Source organism: Staurois parvus, unplaced genomic scaffold (genome assembly GCF_062004578.1).
Source record: "Staurois parvus isolate SC_StPar_1 unplaced genomic scaffold, SC_StPar_1.0 ptg000439l, whole genome shotgun sequence".
Classification (NCBI taxonomy): domain Eukaryota; kingdom Metazoa; phylum Chordata; class Amphibia; order Anura; family Ranidae; genus Staurois; species Staurois parvus.
The window spans coordinates 2,625,947-2,643,710 of record NW_028318235.1 but is presented as its reverse complement, the minus strand read 5'-3'; the positions used below and the strand labels follow the sequence as shown (position 1 = coordinate 2,643,710).

Below are 17,764 nucleotides of genomic sequence, written 5' to 3'. Positions count from 1 at the left end.
TCTCTATGAAGTACAGAATACTTCCCCCTATGTTATGGAAAGGAGGAGGAAGACAACGCTGCTCCTCTGTTGATGCCTTATAATGAGTAATCATTGTGTGCTTAGAAAAAAATCTGACAAAATGAATGATTCTACAACATCAATGCTAAGCTGCACTATATTACTGTACATTTTTATTGTTGGGTTTAGTTACACTTTGTAAGGGGTCTGTGTATAAAACATTTGCTGAACAAATGTGACAAAGATCCACACAGCTCCAATTAAACTTGCTATATTTTGTGTAATATAATTTTATCATCTGTGATAATACAGCATCTTGTGGACATGATGCCCTTTTTTGCCCTGAAGGTGTTTTCTAAAAATTATCGCATTATTGCCACTAGATGGTGCTTATGATCATAAGGAATAATCACATTAAACAGTTAAGTTGGGCCTGTGTGGATATTGGTCACTTTCATTTAGCAAATCTTTTATACATGGACTCCTTAGTGTTTTGGAGGGGTCAATGAGTTTCAAATTCAAAGCCTGTCTCTCATAGATTTTGTGATGATAAAGTGATGGTGTATTGTGCTGTGCATAGTGGTATGCATAGAAAACATCCAGCATTTTAAAAGCTGATTTCTAACATACCAGTAAATGAATATTGTAGCCTACCGTACAGCATCACCAGTACTATATGCTAAACTAACATAAAAAGTTGAGGCTTATACTTCTATTTTGTGCAGTAATTAAGCTATATTTCCTTTAAGCCACAACTCTATCTGCTTAGGGTTTACGTGTTATCCCTGTGCCTGCGTGGGTTTCCTTTGGGTACTCTGGTTTCCTCCCACACTCCAAAGACATATTGATAGGGTAATTGGTTCCTTTCTAAATTGGCCCTAGTGGACTCGTCCATTTCACAGCCTGACTGGAATAAATCCCTCTCCCTTACTCACAAGCTCAACATCTCTGCAATACATCAGGAGAGAAACTATAAAATCCTTTCTCTATGGTACCGTTGACCTCCATATTATTGACTATGACAGTCCAGAGTTTTGTTGGAGATGCCTGGCAGAAAAGGGACCAAGACCCATATTGGGCCTGCTGCCCTCTCGTTGCCTCCTAGCCAAAACTTTTTAGCAATTATGAAGTCACGGCTTCCTCTCTTCAACCTGACGTTCGTATCACATTTCTTGCGATCATCCTGGGATCTTTCAAATCGGCTAGAAAAAATATTTTATGCCACATGCCCACAGTGGCTAGAACTGTCATAGCTTGTAACTGGCATAAACTGCTTAGCCCTTCTATCACAGACTGGGTGAGATTACCTAAATCCAGTCCATGGAAAGGATTATTTATGCCAAATACAAACCACTAGAACAGCCACCGATGGTGTGTACACAATGGGAATACTGACTACAGCCAAATTCTCTCGCTATCTATAAAGTATCGGAGCTGTTCCTCTTTGTTCTTCTCCCCCCCCCCAATGCCTCTGATCCCTTTTTCCTACCACTGAGTCTTGGGTGTGATTTTTGTGGCACTGCCCCCTTTATCTCTTTCTCCTCCTTTACTCTTTTACTCCTTTGCTGTATTGCAACTTAGTGTTCATGCCAGATGCCTTTTAGGTTCACTTTCCCTATTTGGCATTCCACAATCTGGTTACTCTTGGATATCATGTGAGCCTTATGTTCTCTGATCTGTTAAATTACATGTTGGTTTATACCAACATATATGTTGTACTTTACAACTCTAGGAGATGGACTAAACCACCTCCTATCTCCACTGTACATTGTTTACAGGTTCTGTACGCTTTTGTATTGGTGACAAAACTGTTTTCCTGCTTTCTGACTTTTGTAACTTGCAGTAAACAGATTCTACATAATGATAACTGATGTGAATGTGCAAAATAGTGTATATGCGCTGCTTAACAGGTTCCCGCCCGGCCTATAGCCAGATGGCGGCCTGCAAACCCCTTGTCTGTTCGGGAGGCCACCATATGGCGTCCTTTCAGGCATGCGCAGTTTGCAAGCCCGCAGAGCCGCGCAGTGGCGCGATCTGTCACCGGCCGTGTACCTCAGACACGGCCGATGACAGATCTGAGTACCGGCCCTGTTGCCGGTACCATGTGACCTGCTGTGACCAATCACAGCAGGTCACATGACAGTTGTATACAATGGATGGCTTCCTTTCATGCCATCCATTGTATATTAATGTGTCTAGCTGTGAATGCTCACAGCGATCACATGCACAAGCTGGACCAATCACAGCCCAGCTATGTCATGTGATTAGCCGTGGCCAAATCACAGCTAAGCACAAAAAAAAAAACCCTGAATGAATCGATGTCATTCAGGTAAATGCTTGCTTATAGCAAAGTAATTCTTTGCTATAAGCAAATTGTGTAAAAAAAAAAAAAAAAAAAACAAATACTGGTCACTTCCCCAAAGTAGTACAATGTTACTATGCTAACGTTTTACTACTTTGATCATAGTGAAATATGAAAAAAAATCTTAAAAGAAAAAAAAAAATTAAAACTAATACAACATTTTAAAAATTATAATTTTTTTTTTCATACTGTCACCAGTCAGTGTCCCTAATCACCACCATGCCAGTTATATGATGACGCTGTATTGCACTCGTAACAGTATGTAAAAAAAAATAAATAGTGAAAATATTTTTTTTTCATTGTCTGAAAAATTATGACAAAAAAATTACAACGACAAAAAACTCGCCATGCCTCTTATGAAGTACGTCGGACTGTCTACTTTGCAAAAAGGGACCATTTGGGGGATATCTGTACTGTTCTGACATTCTTGGACCTCAAGAAATTAGATTGGCCGTCAGTACTTCAGGATTGATCATTTTTCAGATATATCCCATCGTTTGTGAACTCTATAACTTTCCTACAAACGAAATAGTACATCCTAATTTGGGTTATTTTCACCAAAGACATGTAGCAGAATACATCTTGGCCTAAATTTATGAAGAACAATTTTTTATTTGCAAACTTTTATAACAGAAACAAAGAAAAACGGGTTTTTTTTTTTCAAAATTTTCAGTCTTTTTTTTTGTTAATTTAGCAAAAAATTAAAACCCCAGTGTTGATTAAGTACCACCAAAAGAAAGCTCTAGTTGTGTGAAGAAAATGATAAAATGTTAGTTTGGGTACAGTGTTGTATGACCGCGCAATTGTCATTCAAAGTGTGAGAGCGCTGAAACCTGAAAAATGGCCTGGGCAAAAAGGGGGTAAAAGTGCCCTGTATGGAAGCAGATAACATGATGGTGTGATGTAAGTATCTGTTAAAGAATAATAAAAGAAGCCTTTTGTTTTGCTGCCTCCTGTTACTGTTTTACTGGGAAACAGTGATACATTATAATAAGGGCAACCTGTGTGGCTACACAAAACTATCAAAAATGTCATCCAGTTAGGGTTTAGCTGTACTTTAATTTTGTTTCACACAAGGATATTGTTGGTGAACATGTAAACAGAAGCAATTAATTAGGAGCTACAGTGTTTTATGTATATTGTCTTGGGGGTGGGGGGGTTTCAATACAATACTTTTGTAAGATGTTCTTATGACAGCTACACCCTCAGTAGGGGACTTTTTAAGGAGTCCACAGGAATACATTGATAGCGTAACCATGGAGTTTACCTAGCTGAAAGTGACTATTAACACGTAAAAGCTGACATCATTGGTGAACCTGTGATAATTTCCTTATGGAGTCTGCTCCACATTTTTATAGCTCTTGCTGTGAATAATCCTTTCTCTGTGGAGGTTAAGTATCTTTTCCTTCAAATTGTAATGACCTGAGAGTGAATACCTCTGCACCAAGTTTTCTATATGAACCATTTATGTGTTTAAAGTATGCATGGTGATAATATTCCTCCCCTTAACTGCCTCTTTTTTAAGAGAGAATAAATTCAGTTTAGCTAATCCTTCCTCATAGCAGAATCCCTTATCGTATTAGTTTGGTTGCTCTTCCATGCACTTTCTTCAGTTCTTCGTTATCCTTCTTGTTAACTGGTGGCCAAATTTGAATGACATATGCAGTAGAGGTCTTGCTGATAATGTGTACAGGGGCAAAAGGATGTCTCTCTCTGGAGTCTATACCGCTTTTATTACTAGAAAGTATTTGCTTGCTTTAGAAATTACATCTGGCATTGCATTCTTTTTATAAAAGGGTACATTTTTCTCATGCTGTCAACATACAAAAGAAAGAAAAGAAACCAAGTGCAGATACAAAATTGAGACATAGCTCAAAAGTTTACAAAACAAGATCAAATAACAGCATGTCCATATATACTAGTACAGTGAAAAGGACCAAATACCTGTGTCCCTAGACAGAAACACAGAAAATATATAATTACAAAAGGTTTGAAAGCATAGGTACACCAAATGACCTCTGAGCTGATGGCAGTAAGTGATTATGTACATGTAGGCACAGAACATTATTCTGAAGTAGCTGTATCTTAGGAATCTAGTCAGGGAGACCAGACCTTATCGAACTTCTCAGTGTATCCCCTCGCCTCATATGTCACTTTGTACATGGGGATTGCCTTACTAACAAGAGCAAGCCAAAAAGATAAGGAGGGGAGGAAGGTGGGTTTCCAATACATCATTATTTGATTCTTCTCATAAAAAAACAGTAACTGTAGAAGTGTTTTCATTATATTATTGAAAGCGTCATCCTCCACAACATAATAAGCAATGGAAGGGGTTACATATATTGGGGAGCTGTAGAATCGTACTGATAAAGTTAGTGACTTCGGACAGAAAGGCTCATATTGGCGGGCATTCCCAGACCATAAGGTAAAATGACCCCACTGCTCCAGAGCATTTGGCACAAACAGGAGAGGAAGCCTACACATTCTAGCATGTTAATATTAAGTCCGTGTTCTACCAGAACATGCAGATCCTTCTACTCCATTGATTCTCCCAGTTGTACTTCTCGAATGTATGATGCATGCATGTTTTTAACCCCCAAGTGCATAACCTTACATTTATCAACATTAAACATTATTTGCCAAATAGTTGCCCAAATAAATAGTGCATTGAGGTCACCTTGTAAATTGAAAACATCCTGTAAGAATGTTATTCCACTGCACAGCTTGTAGTCACCTGCAAATACTTTTAATCCCAGACCCTATATTATTTATTAACATGTTAAAAAGTAAGGGTTCCAACACTTAATTTGGGGGTACACCACTAATAACCTTAGATATTCAGAGTATGAATCATTATTCACTATTTTCTGAATAGTTCTTTTGGATGGTTTTCTATTCATTTACAAATTGAATGTTCTAAGCATATAGAGTTTACCTTACACATTAGCCATGTGTGGGGAACTGTGGCAAACGCTTTAGCAAAATCCAAGTATGCTATATTCACAGCCACTTCTCTATGTTTTTGATCTACTGGGCATGTTCTCTCATGTTGGGTTCCCACAAACTATTCCATGTATATTTAGGGCTGTAGTTATTGCAGGCTGCATTAAAGAAAAAAATGAACAGATTTCTCCATCTATACAAATGAGGTGGATGGAGGAATCCCCTCCACTGGGACACTATATTCTGCCAGCAGGACCTGCTGCATCAAATGTTTTCCTGCATGCTCCTTCACCAGAAGTTGATCAAATGATCGACTCCTGTCAAGCAGGGATGCCCACACACTGATCAGAATTTGGCTTCTCTCTGCTGAACTGGCTGAATTTCTATCAGTGTATAGCCAGCATAACATAGTGGCTGTGCATTTTGTTTTCCTGACAACATGGACACTAAACGTTCATTGAATGATAATACTGGAAGCATTGATTTTCATTATCTGTCACTATTGCATGTGTAATTATCCAATATAAACATTACAAGATAATTGTGGGATATAAAAAAAAAAAAAAATCATGCACCTAGATGGCTGCAGCTGTCCCCTGCCAGCTCTACAGTCCTGCTCTCAACACAGAGCAGTGACTGTCAGTCATCGCTTTCTACTCTGCCCCTCCAGCTCTCACTGGAGTGCTGAGCTGTGGAGGGGAGGTAGCAGCTGGCTCAGGCTCTCGGTGGCACGCTGAGAAGCTGAGCCAGCTGCCAGTCAAGCATCTGGGTGGATCCCAACATGCTGGACATGTTCTGTTATGTCAGCCAACAGCAGACTGTATGTCTTAAGTATGTCTAAAAGAGCTTTGACCATTCTTTTTTAAATAACAATAAGCTTCTGAAGAAGATTAATACTTACCTAAGCCAGTCAGTGTCTGTTTGTCTTTGCTCCATTGCTGAGCTAAGTCTCCTAAAGAATCTTAAAACTGAACTACAGTCAGCACCTAAAAATACCCTGCTCTCCTGTCTGTAACATCCCTTAGTATTTTTTAATTAGCCAGTCTTAATGCTGTATAATCCCCCCTTCTTAGCCCCTGTCTTAACATCTCTGGGGCTGCAAAAGATCTTCTGTCCTTGGGAGCCAGGTAAATTGGTCCGCAGGGCACTCTACCATTTCTGTAACGTAGTACTAAAATGTTTATCTAGGCCATTCCCTGTGACCAATTAGAGGTGGGGACGTGACACTGAGGAAAGATCATAGTCATTGTTCATTCCTAGTGGTGGTACAATCCTTTGTTTTGCACCTACATCTAACTCATACATTGCAGTCATGTTGTACATTTTAATTCTGTAGCATGCTGGCAATTCTTTAGCTTTGTTACTGAACACTCTCTCCCATTTTAACACTGCTCTGGTTGTACAGGCCCTCTCTTTTCCACAGAGTAGTGTCCTGTAGCTATGTTTTCAGCTTTGGCAGAACTGAAAGGACACAATTGACAACCAGATACCACAAGCATTACTGTGCTTTCCTAGCTACATTTTTTAATTACCTTTTTGCGCACAACGCCCTGCCCACTGTGCTATCTCCATTCTCAGCATCCTTAACTTCCATGCAAATAACAGCCAAAAGATGCTGAGGTCTGAAGCAGAGACAGTTTAACAGAGGTGTTTACACAGTAGAGAGTGGTTCTGCAGTAAATAGGATGCGAGCAGTGGATGAGAGTAGACTCGCCAAAGTGGCGGTTCTGAGCAGGGAAAGCCGAGGCTGTACTGCCTCTTCCAAAACAATGTTCTATCTTTCTCAGGCAGTGTAGTGATATTAACACTAAAAAATAAATTTAGGGGGAATTCTAGTCTTCCAGTGCTTACAGAGCTGGCTGGGGTCACTGGCCGTGTATACAGGAAGTGGCCTCTCTGTGAAGCTGGCCATATACATATATTTTTTTTGTAAAAGTCCTTCATCTATGCTACACAGCATGTAAGGAAGAATCTTCCACTGCAGCTATTATACTAGCCAGCCCCCAACTGTCAGAATATCCGAACAATGGCTGCATCTAATTGGATAGCGCCACTGTCCGGACCATCATTTTCTGCCTGGCCTCATTCTTCAATTGAGGCATGTTGGATGGGAAGTGGATGGCAAGGCCGTCTACTGAACAAGATTCAAATGTATAGCCAGCTTAAAGTTGTTGCTTTCTAATGAAAGGCAATAGTTGCCCACATTTTAAACGTTGCATCCCCACTTCTCTTCTGATGCCTTCAATCAGTTACTTTTAAATCTCCAAATCTCAACATTGTTTTTACTTTATCCAAGTGGTCACTTGACTGCAAACCTCTGGTGTTTGCCAAAGCGGCTGGTGACCGTGTATGACAGGATTGATTTAAACCCTTTGATTTAACGGGTTCAAAAAACAGTTACATTTCGGGCATGCCAGGAATGTACCTGTCACATTTACTGGTGCTATCAACCAAACTGTCAAACCATCAAATGGTTAGTGTCATAACTGATCACATGTGCAGCATCATGACAGGTGAAGATCAAACAGAGGCTAAAATATAGGAGAGTTTAGTTTATTTTTATTTATTTCAGGTACTTATAAAGCGCCGTAATTTACGCAGCGCTTTACATATATATATTGTACATTCACATCAATCCCTAACCCTCAAGGTGCGTACAATCTAAGGTTTAGTTCTGCTTTAAGTATTCTACCAAGGTAATTTTAAACCTTAATTTAAACAATAGTTTGTGCTTAGAGTTCAACTTTAACAACCAACATTTTTGTGCATGCATTGGATGCCTGCCTCCCCTGCTGAATTATTTGGTTCCTTCGGAAGAGTTATTTAGCAATCAAGTGAATATTCTATGGATGGCATTAGGACAGGCAAGCATAAAGTGTATTCTTTTATAGGAGCTCTTTTCTTTTTTTATTTTGCCCAGCTACAGTAATGGCCAAAAGTATTGGCATTCCTGCATTTCTGTCAGATAATACACCACTTTGCCCATACAATTGTTGCAATTACAAATGTTTAGTCATTCTCGTGTTTATTTTTTTTTGTTTGTATTGGTATGACACAAAAAAGTGGAGAAACAAAAGACCAAATCTGACACATTCTGTGCAAAACTCCAAAAATGGACTGGACAAAATGACTGGCACCCTCAATTTAATATTTGGTAGCAGACTTCTTGGGAAAAATTACTGAAATCAATCACTTCCTGTAACCATCAATGAGTTTCTTACACCTCTCTACTGGAATTTTAGACCACTCTTCTTTTGTCAACATTTCTGTGCATGCATTGGTTGCCTGCCTGCCTGCCCTGCAGAGTTCTTTTGTTCTTTCAGAGGCGTTATTTACCAGGGCCAGGGGGGCACAGAATTGTATAGACTGAGCAACAGCCTCTTAAATCAATCACTTCCTGGAACCATCAAGTGAGCTTCTTACACCTCTCTACTGGAATTTTGGACCACTCTTCTTTTGCCAACTGCTCCAGGTCTCTCAGAATGGAAGGTTTCCTTTTCCCAATTGCTGTTTTGAGATCTTTCCACAGGAGCTCTATGGGATTGAGATCTGGACTGATTGCTGGCCATTTCAGTACTCTCCAGTGCTACAATTTCTGGGTGCTTTTTGACATGTGCTTTAGGTCATTGTCCTGCTGTAAGACCTCTGACGGAGACCCAACTTTCTGACACTGGGCCCTACATTGCACTCCAGAATTCTGTGGTAGTCTTCAGATTTCATAATGCCATTCACACAATCAAGACATCCAGTGCCTTAGGCAGCAAAGCAACCCCAAAACATCAGTGAACCTCCACCATGTTTGACTGTAGGGAGTGTATTCTTTTCTTTAAAGGCCTCATTACTTTGTCTGAAAACAGTAGAATGATGACCTTTACCAAAAATCTGTAATTTTTCGTCTGTCCACAGCACATTCTCCCAAAAGAATTTTGGCTTCCTCAGGTAACTTTTGGCAAACTCCAATCTGGCTTTTTAAGATTCTCTGTCAGCAGTGGGGTCCTCCAGGGTCTCCTACCATAGCGACCCTTTTCATTCAGATGGCGATGTATACTGCAACCTGACACAGTTGTACCCTGTTACCAAAGTTCAGCTTGAATTTGTCTGGAAGTTGATCAAGATTCTTTAGCCAACATTCGAAAAATCCTTTGTTGCAATCTTTGATCAATTTTTCTCTTTTGTTCACATCCAGGGAGATTAGCTACAGTACCATGGGCTGTAAACTTTTCGACAATGTTACGCACAGTGGACACAAGAACATTAAAGGATAAGTTCACCTTTGGGAACATGTTACATACATGTTACATGCATTTTTAGGGTGGAATATGTAACATGTTCCCATAGCTGCAGCCGCCCCTGCCGCCCCCCCCCCCCCCTCCCTCTGACAGTACAGGGAGAAGTTTCCCTGTACTATGTCAGTTTTGAAAACAGCACTGCGGTGTGGGGCTCCCCCCGCACAGCCGCATCGCTCATTCACAGAGTTCTGTGAATGAGTGCCTACAAGTCCCGGCAGCCTTAGCGGCTTTCAGCTTGTAGTTTTCAATTAACTACCACGGCGCTGTGGAGTGCCGTGATAGTTCATTAAAGCTTCCTGTCAGAATATCTGCTTGCTCGTACATCCCTTACAAAAAGCAGATATTCTGACAGGTCTGCAGATGACCTGCATGGCATCAGCGATCTACTGATTGCTGGTGCAATGCTTTCCAGGCTCCTGTGGACAAAAATAATAAATGCACATTTCTTTTACCTGCAAAAAAAGGAAATATATTGTTTTTGTCAGAAAGGTGAATTTATCCTTTAAGATCTCTGGAGATAGACTTGTGACCTTAATCCCTTCACGCCGGCCGCACGCAAATGTGCGGCCTCCCGGTGTCTGGGCCTAGACGTCGAGCGACCGCATATTTGCGTTCATGTAGCAAAAAACACATGTGCTGAGAGCGCGTGCCCTGAGCGCTCCCAGCACACATGTGAGATACTCACGGAAAGGTCCTGGTCCGCTCTTTCGATCGGGACCTTGACCGATCATGTGACATCACGGCGGCCACATGACACTAAGCCCCGCCCCGTCTCGCCCTTCTCCTGGTGCAGGAACTCCTCTTCACGCCGGGACGATCCAGCGTGAAGGGGTTAGGATTCTCCATGCATTTCCACAATTTTTGTTCTCAAATCCTCAGACAATTCTTTGCTTCTCTTTCTCTTCTCTATGCTCCATGTGGCACATTGGGGGTTACTTACTAAAACTGGAGCATGCAAAATCTGATGCAGCTCTGCATAGAAACCAATTGGCTGCTAGGTTTTATTGTCAAAGTTGAATTGAACAAACTGACGTTAGAAGCTCTATGTTGTGTGCCTGCAGTTTGATCTACAACCTGTTGACTCCTATGTGGCCTCTGATCCCTTCTGAGAACAGGTCAAGAGGGGATCATACTGTTGGCACACAGCAGGAGGATCTGAACAGTTCATAATGATGAGCAGGGGATTGGTAACAAAAGCTCTGTTTACCAACTCCTTTGAATTGTGAATGAACACAGAAATGCTCAGTGGTAAGTGCCTGGCAACAAGGAAGAAGGGGCTGACTGCTCTTTTCTCTATCAACATGTTGGCAGTAATACTCTAAAAAGAAATAACCACACACAGATACCATACACGTGCACTACCCACTACACAGCATGCTGACAGGGGTTCCTTTGCTGCAGCTGCTTTTTGGAGAACCTGAGCTGTAAGACCTTTCACACTATTATATGCACCTGGAATGTTCAGTTGGGCCTTAACACTTTTCAGCCTTTCTACATTAGGATAGACTCATTTGAAGCCTCTTCCTGCTCATTATTGGCCCACTCTCTCCGCTTGGCACTACTTCTCAATCTCCACAATGATGAAATCACTGCTTTCCTTGGAAACAAACTTCCTTGGAATCTGTACATTTCGCTCATCCCTAAGTGTTACAAACCAAAAACCTTTCAATGTTGTGCTTTATAAAGCAAGCCTTAAGCCCCCTTAAACACGGCCAAATATCATCCTAAATCAGCCGTTACGGTAGAAACTGGCCAACTTTCTGTTTGTACAGCTGCTTATCCATCAGAAGCCAATCTCATGACTGGCTTTTGTCGAATGAGCATGCTGTAAAACCAGCAGCTGATCTGAAGCCAATGGCTGCGAGCGCTAACCAGTGTATTCTGGGGGAGGAGCAGTCCCCCTGTCAAAACAAAATAGCATAGGGAGGAGATCGATGTACTAACATTGCATAGTTAGTACATAGACCTCCTCTGTTTTTTTTTTCCTTGAGCCTGCTGGGTTTGATGAAAAAAAACTTAACGTGTGTACCAAGCTTAATAAATACACTAGTATTATGTTATGACATGTAAGGAAAAAGCAAACTGAAAGGTAAGCAGCTTACCTATTTTCATACTCCACATTTCTTTTGCAGAGTTCCAGCTTTCCTTTGTCACTGTCCCCGCTCAGATATAGTGTCTGCTATCACAATCACACTTTTACCTTGCTCAGCAGCATATCTCACTGCCAAAATGACTTTTCTAGCACGTTTTGTTTTATTCATTAACATATACAGTAGATCAGTGAAAATCTTAGTGTTAAAATGCAAGTACTATAGGTTTTGTCCCTGAGGTGGGTATATTCTTTGCAAGTTGTGAATTTTAGGGTCAATGCACACTAGGCTGTTGAAAAGAATGCCAGAACCTTTGGTAATAAAGCAGAATAAAAAAACCGCTTATAGTGGCTTGTATTGCAAGAGTTGATTGTGCTTATGGGTAATGTTTTCCAAAACATTCCTCTCTGCTCATTTTTCACTATAATCAATGTACACTGAATGCATCAATGAAAATACAGAACGCCCCTAAATGCCATGTTTAGGAGTGTCAAGCATTTATTTCTGCCGGAAAAGCTCCACTCAAAAACACACTGGACATATTTTTTTTTCAGCCTGAAAACTCAATAGAACCTAAAAGAGAAGTACATTTTTTTTTCAATGTATACTTATCTTGTGGATGCAGCATTGATCCAAGGCTGCATCTGTCCCCCCTCCCCCGGCAGTAAGGGTGTCAGTCAGTCACCACTCTCTGCTCTGCCACTTCTCAGTGGTCACTGCAGTGCTGGGCTTTGGAGGGGGCAGGAGTAGCGGACAACTGAGTGGCTGAGCCAACTTCCTGTCCAGAGATCTGGGTGGATCCCAACTTTAAAGTTGGGATCTTTCCCCAGCCTGGACTGGCTGAGTGACATCAGCTGACAGCGGACTTTAGCACGCTGTCAACTGAAAATGGGTCACAGAATGCAGAACAAACTGCAAACCTGTAAACCACAGGAGAACTACAGCCAAACAAGCTTTGGCTATACTTCTCCTTTAAGCAGGGTGCAGGGAAATTTCCCAGCGGTCCACAGGAACCTGGGATTTTCCTCTGTATGCCGGACAAAACTGAGATATGCTAGGAGGTCTGCAGGGGCCCTTAAGAATATCGAGGCTCTGTTCAAAAACTGGAAGTGCTTGATTAACATTGAGTATGACTACTATGCTGGGATCCCTAATGAGGCATTGGTCGGGATCCTGCACAGTGGGCCAACAATATCCTTGGATGTAGGTCAAGCATAGAAGCTTTATAAGTATTTTTTTTATTCACAAGTACATTTATCAGTGGTGGTTGACTTAGTTGATATACAGGATCTAAAGTTCAGCCCCTTAGAGCACCCTCTACAGAAAGTTGCCAGGAGGGACTGCAGACATGCAACAGATCAGATACTACCGGCATGCTACAGGAGATGCTGGAGACTGGAAACATGCATAGGCTGTAAGGAAAGTCCAGTGTGTTCCAGTAAAAGAAGAGCAGCGCAAACATATGCATGTGTTTCTGTGCTTAAGGTCTGTACCAGAAGTGTATTAGCACAGATTAGCTTACACAATACACAGCACATTCATAGTGTATTAGTGCAATTTTCTTTTATAAGCTGAAGTGTGACGTGGACAGTTTGCCGAGTGGTCTTCAGCTTGTTCTTGATTTACGTGTTACCTGACCTGCTGCTTCTGCTTTCCCATGTATGACCTGGCGTGCTTTTGACCTGTCTCTGGATCCTTGTCTGCCTACTGTGACCTTGGCCTATGTTTTGAACTGCTCTCCCTGTCTTCAGACTTTGCATCATGTTGCCCCCCTGTTAATTGAACTCACCCTGTATCCTGACACTACTGTAAAACATCAACCAATATAAGTTGACCAAGAAAATGTGAGTGCAGCACTTATTAATCAATATAAACAATAACCACTACAAAAAAAACTAATGAAGCAACAAGTAAAAATAAGCAAAAAAGTCCACAAGCCAAGTGTGATGAGTGACTTATCTTCTTCATAAAAAGTACAAATCATTTACTGTATGGAAACAACCCCTCGTTGTTCTTTCACTGCATGCTTACGTAACACCAAAAATGTTTTGACTTCCTTGCTCAGAGAACACTAAAAGGGATCCTGCTTAGCACAGAGTGATCATCCTCTTGTATGGATCTCCGCTAATTGAAACTCCAGGGATCCATCATATCCAAGAAAAGAAAACTGGGGAAGCCACATAGTGTGCATCAAACTTAAAATTTTAATAAAACGGCCAAAATACTCACAAACATAAGAGCAACAGCACATGTAGTGCTAAAAAGCCGGTCCTCAGACTCAAAATGGGTTACTTCCAGGTATCAGGATGCGTGATCACAAACAAACAGAGCAGATGTTTGTGATATGCATCCGGATACCTGGAAGTGGCTCGTCTGAGTCCCTGGACTGGCTTTTCAATACTACATGCGCTACTGTTCTTATGTTTTGAATATTTTGACCATTTTAATAACATTTTAAATTTGTTGTTTTACGTTATGTGACTTCTCTGCTTTTCTTTCCCTAGATATGTTGAAGCCCTGGAATTTTGGCAGAGATCTATACAAAAGGATTATCACAGTGCACTAAGCTGGATCCCTTTCACACAAGTGTTTTGTTTACTTCTCTGAGCAAGGAAGTCAAAACATTTTGGTATGTTTTACAAGTATGCCTTAAAGGAACAATGAAGTGTGATAGCCAATGGATGATTTGCACTTTTTATGAGGAAGATATTTTCCAATTCACTCATTACACTTGGGATTGTGGACTTTTATGTTTATTTTTACTTATTGCTTTATTGGACTTTACTTTCATACAGCATGTGGTGAATACTGTTTATATTGAACTGCACTGATGGTCACTGAATCCTGACACTGCCTTATGTTCCTGTATCTTGCTGCCTGCTTGTTGCTGACCTCAGCCTGCATCTTGGAGCTGTCCTTGCTTTCTGATTTAGTACCTCACTGTCCCACTGTTGATGACCTTAGGTTTTTGTCTTGGCTACCCTGCTACTTTCTGATTAGGTGCTACCTGCAACATCAGCCATCATGTCACTCTGTGTACTCACATACCCTACCACTACTACCAGAGGTGCAAGAGATGTCCCTCTTCAGCTTGATCTCCACCAGGCATATGCCATATTTATAATTTCTCTGGACAAGATGGTTTATAAAAGATACAAAAAAAAACATTTAAGAGAAAAGGGATGAACATCACACAAAAAGTAAGATAGTGTGAAGGTAACAAACAACCATTTAACTAGTAGAAGCCAGTCTAAAGGATATTTTTCACCTCACTGGTTTAAGTAAGCACCAAACAATATATTTCAAAGAGCCACATGCACTCTGCAGGCCAAACAATAGACACAAGGGATTTATATAGTGTGTTTGGAATATTAGTTAATATGCATGGTATGTTTACATCTTAGACTATATGTAAATTCTATATACAACATCTTTTAAAACAACATGGTAAACCAGCATTTTATTTAAAGTATGTTTACCTTTACTGCCATATCATTGTAATCAACAGAAAACCTTACCTTAGGAAATCGTATTTGGAACAATGTTAATTTACAGGATGCTTCTTGTCTCATATGAGGGCCTTTTAACATTCTTCCCTCCCAGAAAAATATTTAGTGCACAATTTACATTAAATATAGGTTACATTTCAGGACTGAATAGAGATGTATACATCTGCTTACATATCAAGTTTATTACAAAAAGAAAAATACATAAAGTTAGGCAGCACCAACTACTATACAGCTTCTGTACATTACTATTCATAATTCATTGCACACTCAAAGCTGAACAACAGGCAACAAACTACAGTATATACACTGATAAAACACATCTAAGGTCTGTTTTACCTGCCAAAGGTGTTACGTTTCTTTCAATTTAGATCTGAGATTTGGCTGATGTGGTATAGAGATGTACATGATCGGTATTGGGTTCTTTCTAATAGAGAGCCTTCTGGACCTTGAGAAGGGATACCTCAAAAGCAATGCCGATCTGGCTTCAGCTTACTTAATGTAAGACAGGTAAGACATAGACAGGTGTTGCTGTGATAGAAATTTTTGAAAATGTGTTTTTGGCAAAAGCAGGGGACTCTACTACTACAAGCTGGCCATGCGCTATACAATCTCCTTTAGATTTACCAAAACTATATAATGTGAGGACAAACCTAAACAATCTTTTCAAATGGTGTAAAATAACGCAGGCATATGCACTACATACAGTAATGGATGTTAGATCTAAAGGAGATTGTACAATCAGACCATATAGTGCCTAAAGCTTGGGTGGACTCACTGTACTATAGGGAAATGAAGTTTAGAAGACTTACTTTACGAAATGAGAATCATACTGTACATTTCTAATATAGTTCTAAAGTTCTGTGGTGCGTCTAAAAAGAACATTCTGAAAGGTTTCCATCTCTTTATGATTTATATTCCTACATCGTTTTTTTCAAATGAACCAACAAACTCATCCTTTCTCCACGCAGCTGAAAAAATGTAAAGAGAACAATGCATTTGTATACAATGTACCTGATTGGTTCCTTTTACTGACCCACCTTCACCCAGTCTGATGTTCAAGAGTCTGTGCTCTTTCTATAAAATGGATGGGACATCCCATACAAAGAGCAAAGTAAGTAAAGTGCTCCATACTATATTTCTGGTACAGTTATTTTTCTGTACTTGTAGTTTGTTTAAGGGGATAACTTGAGGAAACAAGCGTGTATTCTAGAGATGTACGATTTTTTTTGCTTTGGCATATGCTTTAAGTAAACATTTTCCAAAGGTTATAACTTCTACTCTAAAAGGTAAAATCCTTCGTCACAAGGACTAATTGCATGCGGTCATAATTAGCTATATTACCACAAGAAAAGTAGGGAAAGGGGAGACATGATTAAAGCCTTTAAATACATTAAAGGGGTGAATAAGGTTCTGGAGGGCAGTACATTCAATATGAAGCAAAGATCAAGACTAAAGGGACATGATCTCAAATTAGCAGGAGGAAAGTTCAAAACTAATCTTAGAAAGTATTATTTTACCAAAAGAGTAATTGATGCATGGCATAGACTTCCAGCAGAGGTAGTGAGTCAATTAACGTTAAGAGGGTTCAAAACTGCTTGGAACAAACAGTTCATATAAAAAAAAGTTTAAACAAATATATATATAAAAATAAAAAAATAAAAAAAGCAGATTCAATGGACCACTTAGTCTTTTTTCTGCCTTCACTCTTCAATGTTTCAAAAGTGCATACATTCGCCAAAGCAAATAACCTAGGTTGCACTGTCTTGGAGATGGCTACCTCTTGCCATTAAAATGATCTGTAAAAAAAACAGTCTTGCAATTGAGTCCTCTCCTTTTTGGCCCAGGTCATTCTGTTTCCAAAGGGCGAATTTTAATGATAGTTGATTTCAGTGGGTAATGCCTTCCTTTCCAAGTCTTCCAGAAGATTCCCTGCTTTCTTTCACGTCGCTGCCGTGGTATTGAGTGGAAATATTTACCATTTAGGTTAGACTTGCCGCATGTACTAAACCACCAGCCTCCTGGAACAAAGAATAATTTACATAGTTTTACAGAATTTGTCCTCAACAAGTAAAAAAAAAATGGCACCTACACCCTATTTCTAACATTTTCCTATGATACATTTAGTCCCAAATGTATGTTTAAGCTTATGGTTACGATCTACTGTACAAAGACCATTTTAAGATTTTTAGAATACCATGCCATAAGCAAATGTTTTGTGTAGTAGCGAGTAAATTATCCTATTAGTCATGCTTCAGTATATTTTCTGCAATACAATTCTAACTTGTATCATAGTTTGTATCAAAGTTAATGATTGACACAATCAAATACCTATATAAATCTTCTAATGGCCACTTCAGTTTGCAAGATGAAATCTGATATGTTTATGTATATCAGCCTCTGTGTAGCATAAAATCTTATTATGGAAACAATATAGTCATAATACATGGTTGGGTTAAAAAATATAATGATATGATTCTGCATTTTACAAAGTTTATTGTGTACTAAAATACTGTAGTGTACATTATTTAAAATGTATTAAAAGGTTTCTGGTAAATATGTCTATAACTGGGT

General features: G+C 39.9%; 1 protein-coding gene across 2 annotated transcripts in view; it reads right to left on the bottom strand.

The window, feature by feature from the left end:
* Window positions 1–15,355: 15,355 nt before the first annotated feature.
* The window catches only part of LOC149454038 (angiopoietin-related protein 4-like), a 51,548-nt gene continuing 49,139 nt past the window's right edge, over window positions 15,356–17,764 (bottom strand). For both annotated transcript variants that reach the window (XM_089687875.1, XM_089687876.1), the window contains one exon: window positions 15,356–17,211. In XM_089687875.1, coding sequence (XP_089544001.1) covers window positions 17,039–17,211 — 173 coding nt within the window. In that variant the 3' untranslated portion in view covers window positions 15,356–17,038. The remainder of the gene's footprint in view (window positions 17,212–17,764) is intronic.